At 35.7% G+C, this 18,443-nt stretch overlaps 2 protein-coding genes across 3 annotated transcripts in view; both read left to right on the forward strand.

Moving 5' to 3' along the window:
• Positions 1–18,443, forward strand: part of Dach2 (dachshund family transcription factor 2) — a 464,497-nt gene that overhangs the window by 39,562 nt on the left and 406,492 nt on the right. The window lies entirely within an intron of this gene.
• Positions 11,397–12,176, forward strand: LOC117694218 (histone H2A-Bbd type 2/3-like). The gene has a single exon (XM_034485072.2). It carries the CDS (start codon positions 11,525–11,527, stop codon positions 12,074–12,076), a length of 552 nt encoding a protein of 183 aa, XP_034340963.2. The 5' UTR covers positions 11,397–11,524; the 3' UTR covers positions 12,077–12,176.

Below are 18,443 nucleotides of genomic sequence, written 5' to 3' on the forward strand. Positions count from 1 at the left end.
TTAAAGTCAGGGATCTAGTCAGTTTTGAGAGTCAACAGATTTTTTTAGTTTTTTTTTTTTTTTTTTTTTTTTTTTTTTTTGTTTCAAAGGAGCTACCAAGCAGTGACGCTGCACTTTCTTTATGAGAACTGTAATGTTTTCTGCAAAATTATACAATATAGTATGCTGTAAAACATAAAACCATGTATGGCAAAAATATTTTTTGTATTTTATGCATTTAATAATTGATTATTTTATTTGCAGTAATATTTTATTAATTTGTATCTTGAGTAGTTTAGACAGAAAAGAATTTAATAATTATGAGTATTTTATAATGAATTTATAATTTAATTATCTTAAATCATATTATTTCAAGATGTACCTAACACATATTTATAAGTTATGATATTTTTGATGCATCAAACCAGTTGATTCCTTTTAAGGTTGAAGCTTAATAGTCATCATATGTTAACAAAAATTATTTCCTTTTTATGGTTTTATAGTTTTAGTGGGGAAATACCCTTTTTTCTCACATTTTTTCCTGGTTGTTTACAAATATAAACCATGTATAGATTCTTATACAATCCTATTAACTGGAAGTTTTACTTCTCATCTTACTGACCTTGGATAAGTTATGATCCAATAAACTACTGTCAAATATGCTTTTAATACAGTAGAAAACTTCTATCAATCACAATTCAAAGATATTCATTTTGCTAATCTCAATCATGTTACTTGATAGATCATGGGTGAAATTAATTTTCATATCAAAACTTTTACCTAGTGGATACAGAAACAGTACTGCTGTCAAGGCATGTGGCTTATTTATTTTAATACATCCTTTAGACCCCTGAGGCCAATATCTTAATAGTATTCTATTTGTTTCTATCACTGATTTCTAAAAAAAATTAAAAGAGGAAAATTTAGTTCAAAAAGCTATAATCTAATGTTTCCAACTTACTTGATTCCTGACATTTACCAAATAAATTAGTAACAAACAGTGTTATACACATCAGTTTTCTTTCTTGTAGTGATATAGAGGGACCAAAATTATGTATTTTGGGTAGCAAATATTCCAAGACACCCCACTAGTATTTGTATGGGTGTACCTATCAGTAAAAATAAATTTGATTTCAAAAATTGAAAACTAAAGTTTATCTAGCAAAGGCATTAATACAAACGAAAGTCCATTAGTAGTTAAAAATTAAAGGTGCTTAGGTTGAAGAGCAAGCTCACTTGGCAAAATGCTTACCGCACATGCATAAGAACCTATATTTGAACACCAGCACATACATACAATACAGGAAGAATAATGCCATGTATTTGAAATAATAGAGGAGGAGTGTATGAGAGGATTCTTGGTGTTTACTGACAAACCAGTCTTGCCAATTTGGTGAGCTCCACGTTCAAATTGAAATTTGTCTCAAAAACTGAGATGAATGATTTGATATTGATGCCTGGTTTCCATAAGCATGCACATGTGTGGGTCGGGGAGTGGTACATATGCGCACACATGCGTACACAGACAGATACACACACAGTACATACACAAAACACACAACACACGAACACACATACACACAAACACACACCAATGCACTCTCACACACAATGTGCACATATGTAAAAAAAGTACATATAGGTATATCACAGTGGAATAAATAATTTCGAAAAGGAATAAAAATGATCGCAACACTTGCTTGTGAAATATGTCTACCATATTACCTTTAGTAAACAGATTTATAGAAACTTATATAAACATTTTTCAATGACACATTTATTTATATAAATTTTAGCATTTTAAAATACATTTAGATTTAATTGACACATAAGCACCCGAGAAGTTACATGGCAATAGTCACTCCATTGTGAATATTGATTTTATCTCTCTGGACGGGTATAAATGACAGTTCCATTTTCAACCTTTATGACTGTGGCTAGGTATTCATTCATTCATTCAAAATATAACAAAATAAAATATGAGATAAACACTATCACATCAAAGTTGGACAAGACAGTCTTACTGAAATGAAATAACCTAAGAGAAGGTACAAGATCACAGCCCCACTTGTTCACACACTCAGGAATCCAATAGAAACACTAAACTGGAAGCCATAATACACGTGCAGAGGATCTGGTGCAGCCCCAGGCAGGCCGTGTGCATGCTGCCTTAGTCTTTGAGTTCATGAGTTTTGCTTAAATTTATTTAGATGACCTTGTTTTCTTGGTATTCTTCATCTCTTCTGGCTCTTATGCTCTCCCTGGCTCTTCTTTCATGGGGCGCAGGTTCCCTGAGCCCTGAGAGGTGGGATTTGGTGGAGACATCCTATTTAAGGCTGAGTGTTCCAACATCTCTCACTCACTGTAATATCTGGCTATGGGTTTCTATATTTCCATCTACTGAAGAAGAACCTTCTCTGGTGATGGCTGAACAAGGCACTAATCTGTGAGTACAGCAGAATATCATTAGGAATCTTTTTATCACCACATGTTTTAGACCATTAGTATTTGGTTTTACCCTACTTCCCTGGGCTATTTAGTCTCAGGTTCTTGGTCACTTCAGCAGTGTCAGTTATGGGTTCCATTTCATTTAGTGAACCTTAAGTAAAATCAGATATTGATTAGTTTCACCCATAAGCTTTATGACACCACTCCCTACCATTTCTTACAGGCAGGACACCACTGTAGATCAAAGGGTTTGTGGCTGGCTTGGCATTTACATTTCTTTTTTCTTAACAAGCAGAATACCTTCCTTTCTATACCAGAGATGCTAAAACACAGGAGTAAAAGCTCTTTGTAGGCAATACCTCTACTTCTCCAAGTACAGTAAGTTGTGTGGGTGCTGTCTTAAGTAATGAGGACTTGCTATCAGTTTATGGAGAGAAAAGTACAGACTTGGCAACAGCTTGAGTTGTTCAGAGATTCCCATGTGACTACTTTGGCCAATAACTCAATTACATGTAACCCAATCTCTATATTGGAATCTTTATTTGGTTACAGGAGATGGCCAGTTGGGACTCTGTCTCTCCCATCATTTAGAGGTTTCATTTAGATCACCTTAATGTATATGTACATATTTTAGAAAATTTCTACAGTATTAGGTTTTTATATTACTCTTTAAGTGCCCCTTGATCTTCCAATTCCAGCCCCCACAATCAATATATGTCTATTCTAGTCCCCTTTTATAATGAGATTTGTTCCTTCCAGTCCCTTACTCTTCCTACCCTCTGCCATTGTATGTACTGTAGCTTGGCTATCATTGACTTAATAGCTAATATCCACCTATAAGCACATTTATACCATATTTGTCTTTCTGGGTCTGAAATACCTCACTCAGGATAATTTTTCTAGTTCCATCTATTTGTCTGCAAATTGCATGATGTCATTTATTAACAGCTGAGTAAATTGTGTAAATAAACCACGTTTTCTTTATCTATTCTTCTGTTGAGGGACATATAAATTGTTTCCAATTTCTGGCTCAAGAGATGGCTCAGCTGTTAAAGGCTGGGCTCACAACATCTCTGGGTCTATAGATTATAACTTGGTTATCATTTACTTCATAGCTAATATCCAGATATAAGCAAATACATGCCATATTTGCTTTTCTGGGTACCTCACTCAGGATTATTTTTTCTAGTTATATCCATTTGCCCTCAAGTTTCATGATGTCATTTTTTAATGGCTGAGTAATACTTTATTGTGTGAATGTATCACATTTCTTTTATCTATTCATCTGTTGAGGGACATCTAGGCTGCTTACAATTTCTGGCTATAATGAAGAGAAGAGGAATGGACATAGTTGAGCAAGTGTTCCTGTGGTAGGATGAAGTGTCCTTTGGGTAAATAGCCAAGAATATTATTGCTGAATCTTGAGGTAGGTCAATTTCCATCATTTTGATGAACTGCCTCACCTCACTAATTTCCATAGTGTCTGTATAAGTTTGTACTTCGGATGTGTCCATTTGGACCAAACACTTTGTTTTGTTTTATTTAGAATTTGTTTTTCATCTTACTATGTACCAGTGGCACTTAACCAAAAGATACAGTAATATAGCCATGTACTGTGGTTGGGGCAGATACAGTCTTCTTGGCTTACAGGACTTCGTAGCTACCTTTCCGTAATGCACTCATGCAGAGAAGACACACTGCACACTCTGTTCAAACTGCAGTTCCTCTCACCTGCTGCTGTCGTGTTGCTTTCTAGAAAACATTTTTTTTTCATTCCAAACCAACCAGAACCTGCATTTAGAATAGGAATTACTTCTCCTGACCTTTTCCTCAGTTCTACAGTGAAGCATCCTTTTATACTTGCCATGGATGTAACCTAAAAAGTTTTGGCATATTTAGGTCAGCCTAGCACTTTTTTTTCCCATTTTAATGGAGCTGAATAATGGAGATTTTTGTGTCTGGGAAATTCCTAAGATCAATGAAAGAGTGACAAACTACTTGTCTCTGATACATAAAATTATTTTAAGCATTTTCTCAATCATTAAATGTTACTGCCAGTCACGAGTGGCTTTTTAATTACCAGTTTTCATTGCACTTCACTCTGTTTTCAGGGGGATCAGGAACATTTGGGGAGACTGTATCTGTCTACTTTGTGTGACTGTTTTGAGGGACTGTCTCATCAGATTGCATGGCCTTGGAGAGAGACTCTGGGCTCCTGGCTCAGATGTGTCCATCCTTTCAGAGCTGTTGTGGGTGTAAGTGACATGATGTGGCCAAAAATCCAAACTGTGCAGTTGTGTTGTGATAAACATGCAGTGTGCTGTAAAGACTCAATACAGTTCAAATAAAATCTCTATATTAGTGCTGAAAAAAAAATAAGTTTGTACTTCTACCAGCAATCCTTACTCCACATTTTCACCAACATGAGTTATCTATCACTCGTTTGGTTGATCTTACCCATTCTGACCAGTGTAAGGTGACTTCTCAAAGTAATTTTGATTTGCATTTCCCTGATGGCTAAGGATATTGAACTTTTTTTTTTTTTGTTTCCCAGTCATTTGTTTTTTTCTCTATTGGGAATTTTTGTTTTAGCTCTGTACCCGTTTTCAAGTTGAGTTCTTTGTTTTCTTGATATTTAGTGTCTTGTGTTCTTTATATATTTTGGATATTATTGGCTGTGTATTTGGTAAACATTTTCCATTCTATAGGCTGCTTATTTGTCTAAATGAAGTTACTTTTCAGTTTCATGTGGTCCTATTGAAAGATTTTCTAATCATTTGGCTTTCTTCTTTTCTTTCTCCCATTCTTCCCTCACCCTTCCTTTCCCTTTCCTTCCCACCTCTTCTTTCTCTCGCTTTCTTCTTTTCTTTCATTCTCTCAACCCCTCTTTCTGTTGTATATAACTACTAGGTTTTATTATGTCTTTATATAGCTGGGATGGATCTGGAACATTTGATTCCCCTTTCTCTATATTCCTACTCCTACCCACTGGGCTGTGATTACAGACAGGTACCACCATGGCCAGCTTCTTTTCATTCGGTTTCCTTAATATAGTCAGTGGTAGTAGCAGGCTATCTTCTTTATGTTTGATTATTTTTCATCATAACATTAAAAATTGATGAAAATTTTATTGTAATACTTGATTCTGTTGAGTTTCCTATAGCCTTTGAAAAGATTCAGAATCCTTTTTTACTTCACCTTCTGTGTTATTTTAATTTTCTATGTCTCTTTTACTTCCTGAATCATTGTGGGGTCTATTGTATCCCACACCTAAATCAAAACTAAAGTTTGTCCTTCTTTATTCTTTTTCAATTCACTGTGCTTAAAATTTTGTTATTAAGCATCACCCCTTCAGAAATGAACTAGAAACCCCAGCAACAATGACTTTTTTTCTGTTATCATGCTGATTCATTAGTGCTTCCTCCTTATTTTCCCACACTGAAGTCAGAGTATTCATCTTTAATTCAGAGTTCATACTTATATATCCTTTCAAATTTTTGTATATCTCTGTGATACCTATTTGAAAAATCTTTTCTTTCTTTCTTTCTTTCTTTCTTTCTTTCTTTCTTCCTTCCTTCCTTCCTTCCTTCCTTCCTTCCTTCCTTCCTTTATTTTTGCATTTCCAACACTCATTCAGACTTTACTAAGCACGGAGCTAAATAGGAAACATGTCTATAAAAAGAAACACAAACTTCAAGGTGATTCCATAAAAGGAGGATGCCTGAGCAGTTTAGTGCATTCTAGAGACAGAGCAAGTGCCATCCCTGTGATGGTGCCATCCCTTCCCACCCATGTCCCTCTGCACAGGCACCATCATGCATCATGGGACGCATGAGTGATGCCAGAACTCCTTGGCTTCTGGGACACCCCGAGGGATTTCTGGTTTATCTTTTACTGTTTCGTCTCATTTGACAAATAATAATTGCTTATACTTATTAGTTATAATGTGATATTTGATATATGTGTTTACTGAAGCTTCAATCAAGCTCCAACTTTACTAAATTATTTTTGAAGTAGGAATAATGAATTCTATTATTTTTTAAAATCTTAAACACACACTATGCTATGGTTACCTGTTTTGCTTTAGTCTCTGTTTTTGTTTGTAGCATAGTAAAAATGCTGTTGGAGTCTGTCATATACACTTATTTTACAGATAAAAGTCAACTGTAGCATATGATAGTACAAAACTCTTTTAGTACTTTTGTAAATACAATAATAACAAGGCATTCTCAAAGTCAATAGACAATTGTTTTAAATGGCATGTGTACTGTTGAATGAAGATGATAATGTGTTACCCATCCAAAAGTAAAATTCGATTTTGTTGAGGCAGAGGCTAGGAAATTACTAACTCCAAACTTAAGTTGATGGAACCTGGCCTTGAGGTGTTAAAGGTGGTCATTACAGGTTCACAAATAGAGAGTAATGCAGTACATAAAGCAGCTTCCTGCAAGTTAGAAAGCATGTTCTTTGAAAGAAACATTAATATGCTTCTTCTCAATGAAATCCACAGCACACAAATTGCAATGGCAACCATGTTTGCAACCTTTGTCTCAAACTGTAGATGAGCACACAGGAATTTCAAATGTCCATGTCCTTCTTGTGCAAGTGTTCTTCTGGAATGCACCGTGGATGGCCACAAGTATAGCCATGGCAGCATGAATTCAGCATTTATAGATATGTTTGGAAAAATACATAAGTTATTCAAAGTAAATTTTAGCCTTAGCAATAGGAAAATATCTTACTACAAAACACATTTTGTATATTGTTCATTGTGAATTTGATATATATTTGGATTAGCATATATGGACAGATTATGACCACTTAATTTTGCACGGATAAAGCATGGCATGAGATAACATAAGCATATATAACACATTCTAACTTTGGGACGAAGGTAAATCGTTCCTGTGTTGGTTTTGGCAGTGGTGGTTTTATCTGTGATAATATTGATTGGCATTAATGCTGGATTGAACATATGCTGATTCAAGGGCTTTTAAAAATTATTTGTAAGAATGGAAATGATTAAAAAGAGGCAGACATAGCAAAATGAGTAGCAATAGATATAATGAGTGTAAGGTTACGAGAGGAAAATAAATATGCCGGAACTATTAACTTCAGCATATTCTTAAAATGAAAAATTTTGCCTATGGACAATTTAACAGAGAAAGAAACAAAAAAGTAGTAGATGTAAAATTAGCAAAGAGGTAAAAATTAAATAAAGATAACAACTAAATGCTATATATATTACAAACATCTTGTTTGAAACAATAATTTATACTAGTCTTAATTTAATATGAGAATTAAAATATTTCAAATAACATGGTTATCTACTAGAAGAATCATTAGTAAGTTGTAAATTCATTACTAATAAGAAAAATATCATATTTTCTTATTCATGGAGTCTAGTTTTAAAATCTTATGTGTGTGCCTCTCTGTGTGTGAGTGTGTGTGTGAGTGTGTGTGTGCGTGTGTGTGCATAGGTTAGAAAACAAAAAAGGGCTTCACAAGGGAAGAGGGAGAATATTAAAGGAGATGGGAAATATGAATTACAAGGGGCTAAATATGATACAAAAGCAGAAGTGGAAGACCAGCTGGTATAAGGAATCAGCTGGAGAGGACTTAGAGACTTGGCGGAGAGCATTGAGGAAGAATAAGAAAAGACAAAATACAACAAAGACTTCATGCTGAGATTTATTAATTTGTGTACTAATCTAAAAAAATGAGGGGACAAAGGTTTTGAAAAAGAAAACTGCAAAAAATGTCAGTTATCTGTGTAAATATTTACAGTGATAATTTAAGAAAGTATTAAGTATTTAGAGAATGAAAGGTGAAATTATTTAAAGAGTACAGGAATGGTTCAGTGAACACGTCAAGACACATACAAGATTCATAAATATTTGTTAAGTCAATAATCAAATCTGGTTGTGAAATAGATGAGCCTGAATTGGAGAAGAGCAGAGAAATCATCAGCACTATAGCATTAATTATACAGAGATCCTTGGGAGATTTAAAAGTCTTAAAAAGTATTAGGACTCTAGAATAAGAAGTTTAAGATTAATAAATGTATAGAAGAAATAACATAGATGAAGAAGAAAAGCTCACAATAAAAGCATAAAAATTAATCAAGTGTAAAATGTTAGCAGACTGAACACAAATTAAAACTATGATTCCATGGGTGCATTCCTATTACATATCTGAAACTAGGTATGGTACTTCCTGAGGCTCACCATGCATAGTAGTTCTTTTTTTTTAATTAAGTTTTATTGGATATTTTATTTACATTTCAGATGTTATTCCCTTTCCCCATTTCTCTCCCTCAGAAATCCCCTATATCCCCCTCCTCTTTCTTCTATGAAGATGTGCCCCCACCTACCCACTTCCACCTCCATGCCCTCAAATTCCCCCACACTGGAGCATCCAGCCTTCACAGGACCAAGGATCTTCTCTCCCACCTATGCCCTACAAGGCCATCCTCCCCTATACATACAGCTGGAACCATAGGGCCCTTCCTATGTGCTCCCAGGCTGGTGGGTTAGGCCCTGGGAGCTCTGGTTGGTTGGTATTGTTGCTCTCCCCATGGGGCCACAAACCCCTTCTGCTCCTTCAGTCTTCTCTCTAACTTCTCAATTGGGAACCCCATGATCAGTTCAATTGTTAGCTGTGAGCATCCGCCTCTAAATATGCCAGACTCTGGCAGACATCTAAGAGACAGCTATATCAGGCTTTGGTCAGCATGCACTTCCTGACATTCACATCAGCGTCTACCTTTGGTGACTGCACATGGGATGGATACCCAGGTGGAATGGTCTCCAGACAGCCCCTCCTTCAGTTTCTGTCCCACACTTGGTCTCCATATTTGCTCCCTTGAGTATTTTGTTACTCCTTGTAAGAAGGACTGAAACACCCACACTTGGTCTCCCTTCTTCATGAGTTTCATGTGGTTTATGAGTTAAATCTTGGGTATTTCAAGCTTCTGGGCTAATATCCAATTATCAGTGAGTGAATACCATGTGTGTTCTTTTGTGATTGGGTTACCTCACTCAGGATGATATTTTCTAGTTCCATTCATTTACCTAAGAATTTCTTGAATTCATTGTTTTTAATAGCTGAGTAGTACTCCATTGTGTAAATGTACCACAAATTTGTATCCGTTCCTCTGCTGAAGGACACCTGGTTTCTTTCCAGCTTCTGGCTATTATAAATAAGGCTGATGCGAATGTTATGGAGCATATGTCCTTGTTATATTTTGGACCATCTTCTGGGTATATGCCCAGGAGTGGTATAGCTGGGTCCTCAGCTATGTCCAATTTTCTGAGGAACCACCAGACTGATTTCCAGAGTGGTTGTGTAAGGCCCCCACGAAGGGAGGACCTCACCCAAGCCTCAGGAATTCGAAGCCACCCAGTAACTCACAAGACATGGAACTTGATGCAATCAGCAAGAGGTATATTTCGATCAACATGTTGAGGTCAAGACCCATGACCCACACAGGGGCAGTGGGGTTTGACCCCGGGGCTTTGGAGACAGAGAGAATTTAAAGCCAAAAACCACAACTCAGGGGGGAAACCACAACCCAGTGGGAGTAAAGGAGGGTTATTGGAGAGTACCTGTGGAAAGTCCCAGCCCATTATTCAGTTTGTTACAGGGTCCAAGGAACAGTCATGGGGAACATTTTGTATAGGCTATTCTCTAAGAGCCTATTCGTAATCAACCATCTATCTTGTGGTCAGCCAAGTTCCTGAAACACAGAGCTCATGACCAAACTGACCTGCACTCTTGGTTCTGCTCTGTCTGTTAGGAGTTTTTGAAAACTTTTAATCCTTTCAGTTGTACCAGCTTGCAATCCCACCAACAATGGAGGAGTGTTCCTCTTTCTCCACATCCTCACCAGCATCTACTATCCCCTGAGTTTTTTATCTTAGCCATTCTGGCTGGTGTGAGGTGGAATCTCAGGGTTGTTTTGATTTGCATTTCCCTAATGACTAAAGATGTTGAACATTTCTTTAGGTACTTCTTGGCCATTCGAGTTTCCTCAGTTGAGAATTCTTTGTTTAGCTCTGTACCCAATTTTTTAAATAGGGTTATTTGGTTGACTGGAGTCTAACTTTTTGAGTTCTTTGTATATATTGATATTAGATTGGTAAAGATCTTTTCCCCATCTGTTGGTTGCCGTTTTGTCCTATTGACAGTGTCCTTTGCCTTACAGAAGCTTTTTAATTTTATGAGGTCCCATTTGTCAATTCTTGATCTTAGAGCATAAGCCATTGGAGTTCTGTTGAGGAACTTTTCCCCTGTGCCTAGGTATTCCAGGGTCTTCCCCACCTTCTCTTCTATTAGTTTCAGTGTATCTAGTTTTATATGATTTTATTTACTTGGACTTGAGCTTTGTACAAGAAGATACAAATGGATCGATTTGCATTCTTCTACATGCTGACCTTTAGTTGAACCAGCTCCATTTGTTGAAAGTGTTGTCCTTTATCCACTGGGCAGTTTTATTATAGCTGTTAATGAAGTGTCTCTATGGAACTCCTGTGTTTATAAACTAGTAGGTCTCTGATTCTTGTGCCTTCCTTTGTGTTTATTTTCTTCTGTTGGCTTGCCTTGTTCAAATTCAATATGATCGGTTCTGTTTTATCTTATTTTACATTATTTTGTTATCTTTTATTGTTATCTTTGGAAGCCATTGTTTTCTGAGAGACAGAAATGAAGTGGATCAGGATTGGAGGAGAGGTGGTAGAAATGAAAAGGAAAGAAAAAGAGCATCCCCTTTGCCCACCTTGAACCGTAAAAGAAATCAAATTAGAACACTGTTCCTATTTCTCAAATGTTCTTGAGCATGTATAAGGAATAGATATCTATTTCCAAAATGTTCTTGAGCATGTATAAGGAATAGATATCTTTTTGGACGAGTTTCTGTACTGACAACATGGTGCTGAAGTAGTTATCTGAGTAAGTTGAAGCAGGCTGACAGTGGACATCATAGAGAATTATGAGGTAGCATAAACTGGCTGATACTCAATGTCCTGAAGTCTCCTTGCGCATCCCAAGGTCACAAAGTGATGACGACACCTTCTGGTTCCAAGCTCTGGCTTGGAACATGTACGTCATCAGTGGGAGCCCGTGGGAATGGGCTCGAACCAGTAAGGGGTTGCTAGGATACATAGACCGGTACAAACAGAAAAAGTTGGGCGTTGGACTTGGACTTGAGTCCCACAGCTCAGCAGGTCAGCAGACAGCAACCAGGTCAATAGAGAGCAGCCAAGCAAGGCCAAGTCTTCCTGTGACATCTCGTTGTGAGGCCAGCATGCCCAGGAATTCGGGGAACAGTCTTCAAGGGTCCTCATCTCGCCATCGTCGCTCCCGCACCTCCAGAGCCCAGCTGATCTTTGCCGTGAGCCTGGTGGAACACCATCTTAGGGAGGGCGGCCATGCCCGGAGGCTGAGTGAAACAGTGCCCATCTTCTTGGCAGCAATCCTGGAGTTCCTCACCCGCAGGCTGCTGGAGCTGGCAGGCAATGAGGCCCAACGCAGAGGTGTTCAGAGGCGCATCACTCCGGAGCTGCTGGATGTGGCAGTCTACAGCAATACTCTGCTCAGCGAATTCTTTCAGTTCGTCACCATCTCCCGGGTGGCCCCGGCTCATGACTAGCTACTAGCTCCTGCTGCTACCTGGATCTGCTTTGCTGACCTGCCCATCAGCTAGTCTATTCTAAATCCTTTCATCCTGCCCAACTTTTCCTACAAACAGCCCTAAATGGCTGAACAGTTCCCTTCCTCCCTTCTCCCAATTGTGTTCTTATTCAATAAAGCTTTATTTGAAAAAAAAAAAATCTGTTTTCATATTTGATTGTGTGTCAGGCGGCATCTTACTTACCTAATTTCTTCTCATCCTTGCTAGGATATATAATGGGGATTTCTATATACTGGGTCATCCAGCCTTCACAGGACCAAAAACTTCCTCTTCCACTTATGCCCAACAAGGCTTTCCTCCCCTACATATACAGTTGGAGCCAATAAGGCCCTTCCTATGTTCTCCCAGGCTGGTGGTTTAAGCCCTGGGGAGCTCTGGTTGGTTGGTACTGTTGCTCTCCTCATGGGGCCACAAACCCATTCACCTCCTTCAGTCTTGTCTCTAACTTCTCCATTGGGAACCCCATGATCAGATCAATGGTTAGCTGTGAGCATCTGCCTCTAAATATGTCAGGCTCTGGCAGACCTCTAAGGAGACAGCTATATCAGGGATATATGGGATGGATACCCAGGTGGAGCAGTCCTCGGACAGCCCCTCCTTCAGTTTCTGTCCCACACTTTGTCTCCATATTTGCTCCAATGAGTACTTTGTTATTCCTTCTAAGAAGAACCAAAGCACCCACACTTTGGTCTTCTTCATGAGCTTCATGTGGTCTGTGAGTTGTATCTTGGGTATTCCGAGCATTTGGGCTAATATCCGCTTATCAGTGAGAGCATACCATGTACATTCTTTTGTCGCTTTGTTACCTCACCCAGGATGATCCTTTCTAGTTTCATCTATTTGTCTGCAAATTTCATGAAGTTATTGTTTTTAATAGCTGAGTAATGCTCTATTGTGTAAATGTACCACATTTTCTGTATCCATTCCTCTGTTGAAGGACATCTAGGTTTGTTCCAGCTTCTGGTTATTATAAATGAGGCTGCTATGAACATAGTGGAGCATATGTCTCTGTTATCTGTTGGATCATGTTTTGGGTATATGCTCAGGAGTGATATCGCTGGGTCCTCAGGTAATACTATGTCCAATTTTCTGAGGAACAGCCAGACTGATTTCCAGAGTGGTTGTACCAGCTTGCAATCCCACCAACCTAAAGAAAGAGATGCCCACAAACATACAAGAAGCCTATAGAACTCCAAAATAGACTAGACCAGAAAAGAACTTCCTCCCATCACATAATAATCAACACATCAAATGCACAAAACAAAGAAAGAAAGAAAGAAAGAAAGAAAGAAAGAAAGAAAGAAAAGAAAAGAAAAGAAAAGAAAAGAAAAGAAAAAGGTCAAGTAACATATAAAGGCAGACCTATAAGAATTACACCAGACTTCTCACCAGAGACTATAAAAGCCAGAAGATCCTGGACTGATATGCATAGCAGTTCTTTACACTCTGCTTTTCTAGGGAGAACTGTTTACATGGTACCTCTCTGTTTCTTGTTTTCATACTCTATTTGGATATCTTTATATTTTACCTCACTTTCTAGATGGATAAAATTAATAAAATAAAAACAAAAATAAAAACCAAAGGTTAATTATTGCCTCAGGATTCATAGGAAGAGCCACGAACATGAGGCTAGATGTACTATAACTACGATAGTATGTAAAGCAAAGCATGGGAAAAAGATAAACAAAGTTATCATACTTCAAAATTATTTAAATATCAACTCCGTTTATAATTCTTTAATGACTTAATAAAGGAGAGGTTATCAGTAAATACTTCTCATTAGTCTTTGGCAATTTTACTGAAATGCTTTCCTCAAAATTAGCTAAATTATATGAATTTCGCTATTTTTGGAAATAATCATTTTAGATTGATCAAGAGAAAAACGTTTCCTGCCATTGGTTATTGCATTGTTGATTTTAAGTGACTTATCAGCAGTATCATATTTATTGTAAGGTGAAGGCTTTCTAATGACTGTTTGTGGATAGATGTTCCAAGTAGAGTATACTACTGCATGAATCGATAATGTATCACAATTTAATGGATCAAAAACTACTTTTGACTTGTCAAATTTTGATGTTCTTAACTCTTTCCACAGCCCTATCAGTTTTTTTTTCTGATCAGTTTATAAAATACTTCAATTAAGGACAATTGAATCATGTATTTTATATTATTTGCATTTTATATACTATGAATAAAAATTCTATTTATTAATTAGAACCAATATTTGTTTTAAGGGGAATCCATTCTGTGTCTCTGCAGTTCTATTAATCTAAGATTTTGCCTATAATGTAATTAGTGGAATGTGATGGAAAGTTATTTAAAGAAAACCCAAAAGAGCTAAGCTGTTCTCAAGTCTTCTTTGATATCCTAATATATTGTGCAAATTAATTTTAATATTAATTAGATGTGTAGTAATAAAATTAAGATTTCTAATTTTTATATCTTTTACTTTCAACATGTGATTTAGCAATAACTAGAACTATAACAAAATGAATAAAACTTAGATTTGTTTTTTACGAAATAAAATGCACAAAGACTTTGAGTTGATGTATTTAGACTATTAGGCCAAACTTCATGGATTTTTTTCCAAGAGCTGAGGACTGAACGCAGGGCCCTGTGCTTGCTAGGCAAGCGCTCTACAAATGAGCTAAATCTCCAACCTTTATGGTTTGTTTTTTAATGGAGACATTTTGTAGTAAAAGGATTCTTGTGTTCTCCCTTGCCGAGAAGAGAGGTTATACTCCCTAAATTATTTTTATGGATGTAGTAGTAGTATATAATACATTAAAATAAAATAATTAAATCAGAATTAAGTATTATACTGAATTTCAGTTTTGCTTTTTAAGTTTTTCTCACAAATTATATTGTGAATGTATCATGATTTTTTTGGTTAAAATTAAAAGTAAAATGCTTACAGTGATAAAACATCTGTATTTATTCATGGGAATACATAATAGTTTTGGCAAAGTCTATTTCCCATATAAAATCTATACACATATTTGTAAAAAAATTGGAAAGATCTGAAAATCTGCATACATACGTGAAATCATCACCCCAATCATATCTATAGCAATTTTCCTCCTCCTGTTTTGTGTATATTTGAAAATTTAACTAGAAGTTACACTCCTTCAGAAAAATTAAGGATATAGTACATAATGTTTATTATAGGCACTGTGTTGTACAGAAGATCTCTTAATCATCTTGTGCAACCAAAACACAGCCCTCTGAAAAGCTGCTCATTTTCCTTTCTCCTCAGAACTTATCAGCTAACATTGCACTGACTACTTGTGTGTGTCGGACTGGGTAATCAAATAAATGGAACATGCCATGTTACTCTTCTGTGGCTGGTTTATGTTACTTAACTGATGTCTTCAAGTTTTCTTTATTTTTTGATATATGACAGAACTCTTTTCTGAATATTATTCATATATATATATATATATATATATATATATATATATATATATCCCACAATTTTTTATTGATGAATATACTGATGAACATTTGGATCATGTGCATGATTTGGCTAATATGAATAATTCTTCTATACAAATAGGTATGTAGATAACTAACTCTTGAACATGATTATTCTGTACTTCTCAATATATAATAGTAAAGTGGTGACTATATTCTATTGATAGCTTTATATTTGTTTGTAGTATTAGCTTATTTTTACTTTTTTGAGAATTTTATATATAGGTATTGTCTGTACATCATTTATAGCCCCCTCTTCTTCTGTTCCTGTGCTCCTGAAAGAAGAGATATTTGTTGTCTCTTTTTCTTATACAGGCATTGACCACATTGATTAGAGAATTATCTTTATGACCATATTTAATTTTAATTAGTCTTTTAAATAGAATATCTCCACATGTATTCACACAAGAGGTTAAGAAATCAACATATTAATTTGGGGTGGACACAATTTAGTTCAATAAACTTGGAATTATATAATTTTTGTGTGGTAGTACTATATTAACTTTGATTAAAACATGTCAAAATAAGTTTTCTAAAACATTAGCAGAATTGGAACCCTGTAAATTATTCCTTTGGATTTACATAGCCTGGTATAATGGATCAATTCTAAAAGATATCATGATTCATAAAGTAGAAAATTCTGTCCAGAATGAGCAGGATCTAGTTTAACAGTACCACATATAATAATGACCTGAGCCTCCATTACAAGGTGATGTTTAAGATAGGCTGTGATTAGATATTTATAGAAATTTCATACAAAATAACCATACTAAGCCGACAAATTAAGAGTTCCAGGTTATGGACTTGTTCCTAGTTGGTATTTCTTAGATAATTAGGGATCTAAAAGAACAATGACAGTACCCCAGGGAATGTTCCACTGACAGTACCATTCAGTGGGGTTAAAAGAAGTCTAGTGAAGAGGACACACCACTAGTCAATTAGACAAAGAAGCTGTTTTTCCTCAATTAGACAAAAAAATCTGTTTTTCCAGCAGAGCTGACTCAAGGGAAAACACCTATCAAGAGAATACTGGAAAAGAAGAAAAATGTGAAAACTGTCAGAAAAAAATAAAAAGGGAAATTTCAACAACCCTGTCCAAAAAGAGACCAATTAAGAAATACCAGAGCTGAAAATGGCAGAGGGAGAAAATTCCCCAAAACAAATGATAAAAAGGTGACATTTGAAAGAATATTCAGAGAAAATGGTACAAAGATCAAGTTATGATGCAACATAAACATGCCACAAAAATTTACAAGCCACATCCCTATAGTTTTCTTTATGAATTGATGGCTGTGCTCCCAAATGTGCATTATGGTTTGAAATGTAACTCATGGACAAGATAGTAATAAAAATAAAAATTCAGTACTATGTAAATGCTACTCAATCACAGGACTGCAACATTTTCCAGTGAACCATAGGTGACTGAAGTATGACTACACAATGAGCACCAAACACTTCATGTCTGTTCCTTTTTAAATGTGAAATATCAAAGGCGAATTTCTTTTTTTTAACCTATAGCTTTTTATTTCTCTAATTTTTCTTTATTGTTTTATAAAACACTTTTTTTTCTGGGTTAATACCCTTGTAAGAGTTTGATATCTGAGTAATGGATGAATTTCAATCATTGAGTTCAAGAAAACTTTAACTTCTGGTGCTAAAAATTAACCTTACATAATTATGTGTATTAAAGAAATGTATGTTCCTTTTGTATGTGTACACAGTAAAGAGTATATCCCTTTAAACTTTCCATCATTTATTTGATGTTAGATGAAATAAATTCCTATTTTTCTTGTACTTGAAAATAGAATTGGGAGATATCTTTATAATGAGGAACTTGCTATCAGTTCATAGATCATCCTGACAACTTTTGTTTTCAAGGAAAGGTATAAACTGTAAGGGACATCACAGTTTGTCTCTCTGCCAAAGGGACATATAGACCTCAGAGAAATAGGCCATTGCTGTTCATTTGACTGTTGAAGTTGTAGTTATTTATTGTCTTTTCTGTACACATTCTAAAGTATTGAATGCCAGACTGATATTCCCATTTCAACATTGCTAGAAGTAAGGCCTTGGAAGAAGTGTATTCCTGTGTAGCTTATATGTTTTAATGACACAGAAAGGTGGTTCTTCATTTATCAAGTGAATTTTCTTTGAAATTCTAGTTGTAGAGCTTTCTTGACTAGTCTCTTTCCTGAGTTTGGAATGTTGTTTCTGTTTTGCATTTGGTCTATTGACCTGATCTTTGCCCTTTCCCAGAGAAAGGAAAGTTGTCACTCAGAAATAATGTGTTGCTAAATTAGTCACTTTTTTTTCACTTAAAGGATGATCATGGACAGAGATGTTCACATTTATGTAGAAGTGGGCACAATTTTAAGAATTTAGTCAAGCACATACATATTTTAAGCTGTATCTAACTCTTCTAATAAACAAAAATCTTGAGAAGTTATTTGTTTACTGTGTTAGTATGTACTTACTGTTTCCTTGCTGAGAATGCAATGTGTGTCTGATAATTATTTATGATACATATATAGTCTGTAAATTATTAATCACATTCCATACTGAATTTCAACAATGCTAGCATATAATCAGATTACATAGAAATATCAAATTAAATTAACCATTCTTATTCTTAAAAAACTGGCTATTATCACTTAAACATTGATATTGTACATGGCTTTTTAGTAGTAGAACTTTGTAATATTTTTGGAAACAATATTAGAAAATACAGTTTATAGAATATCGACAAAGTGCAAAGAATTATTTCAGATGCAGAGAATTTCAACTGGTTCATTATTATGTTACTCATGCTTTTCTAGTGATAATTTTAACATGAAACCATAATATATATGAA

This window comes from Arvicanthis niloticus, chromosome X (genome assembly GCF_011762505.2).
Source record: "Arvicanthis niloticus isolate mArvNil1 chromosome X, mArvNil1.pat.X, whole genome shotgun sequence".
Taxonomy (NCBI): domain Eukaryota; kingdom Metazoa; phylum Chordata; class Mammalia; order Rodentia; family Muridae; genus Arvicanthis; species Arvicanthis niloticus.

Coding starts and splice junctions, on each gene's coding strand:
- LOC117694218 (XM_034485072.2), top strand. CDS start 11,525: ATGTACGTCATCAGTGGGAGCCCGTGGGAATGGGCTCGAACCAGTAAG.